The sequence below is a fragment of the Antrostomus carolinensis genome, unplaced genomic scaffold, assembly GCF_000700745.2.
Source record: "Antrostomus carolinensis isolate BGI_N321 unplaced genomic scaffold, ASM70074v2 scaffold38404, whole genome shotgun sequence".
NCBI classification, from domain to species: Eukaryota; Metazoa; Chordata; class Aves; order Caprimulgiformes; family Caprimulgidae; genus Antrostomus; species Antrostomus carolinensis.
The window spans coordinates 1-1,132 of NW_010309388.1; the positions used below are offsets into that span (position 1 = coordinate 1).

The 1,132-nt window shown below is 50.4% G+C and overlaps 1 protein-coding gene across 1 annotated transcript; it reads right to left on the minus strand.

Annotated features, from left to right (window-relative positions):
• Positions 1-173: 173 nt before the first annotated feature.
• On the minus strand, positions 174-330 carry RPL38 (ribosomal protein L38; the record flags this gene model as incomplete). Its single annotated transcript, XM_029084515.1, has 2 exons — positions 174-247; positions 282-330. Coding segments are annotated over 2 exons (123 nt in total), but the record flags the coding sequence as incomplete, so codon positions are not given.
• Between the last annotated feature and the right edge of the window lie 802 nt (positions 331-1,132).

Consider the following 1,132-nt stretch of genomic DNA (forward strand, 5'->3'; position numbering starts at 1 on the left):
GCTGGTCCCCCGTCCGGACGTGCAGGACAATGAGTAGAGGGAGATTGTTGGGTCTACAAAGGTCACAGTCACAACCAACACATCAGTGATCCAGAAGAAAGGTGACAAACGTGATGGGACAATGAGAACTTTTAGGTTACCCACTCAATTTCTCTTCAGACATCAAATCATACCTGGGGGTAGAGATTGCTTCAGCTTCTCAGCCTTCTCCTTGTCAGTGATGACCAAAGTGTACAGGTATCGGCTGGAAACCACTTTAAAAAGTGTACAGGTATCGGCTGCAACGCACTTTAAATTTCACATTGTCCTTGTTCTTCTTGATTTTAACCGCTGGAGAATGAAAGAAAAAGGTTAAGAGGATGGTAGTGACCTCACCTCAATCCTTACTCCCCCAATTCCTTCCCTTCTCAGCCAAGCCAGGATAATCACAGCCCCACCTCACCCACCAGCACTAAATGACTTGGATTTATTTTGTCTCGACACCATTGTCACCAATTTCTGCCCCAGTGAGGGGACTCAGCCCACCAGCTCGTCCAGACACAGGTTCCTCCAAGTCAACAGCTTTTATTTTGGGGTGATTTTGTTTCACAGGAGCGTGACAGGTTGGTTATTTCCCCCGTGTCACCTTCTACAGCCACACAGGACCCTGTAACGCGGCATCTGAACCCCACAACCAGCGCTTCCCATCTCCTCCACAATCCCCTTAAGCCATTTTATTGCTGTCAGTCCTGCTCCTTCCCCACTCCAGAGACATCCAGAGCGAGTGGAAAGGCACAGAAATGCTTTGTAAGGGGCTGTCATCAGCCACGAGAGTGTTTTGGTGTTGAACTATCCCCTGCTCACCCACACCAGTGAGTTCACAGAACATCTCCAGCATCAAAGTGCCTCCTCCCTGTGACAGCCGGAGCCAAGGGAAAACTTTTCACTCTTCCCTCAGAGGGAAAAATCTTCTGCAGCTCTTCCCAGACTAAAGTCAGAGACAGGGTGAGATCTGCAAAGAGTTTCCAGCCAGCTGCAGCGGGAGCAGCTCATGCTCAGCACCGTGTGTCCCTCAACACTTCCAAACCATGGAGCTCCCACAGCCCCGCTCTGGCAGGGAAAGTGTCCTGGTTTAAGCTGGGCCAGAGCTGGT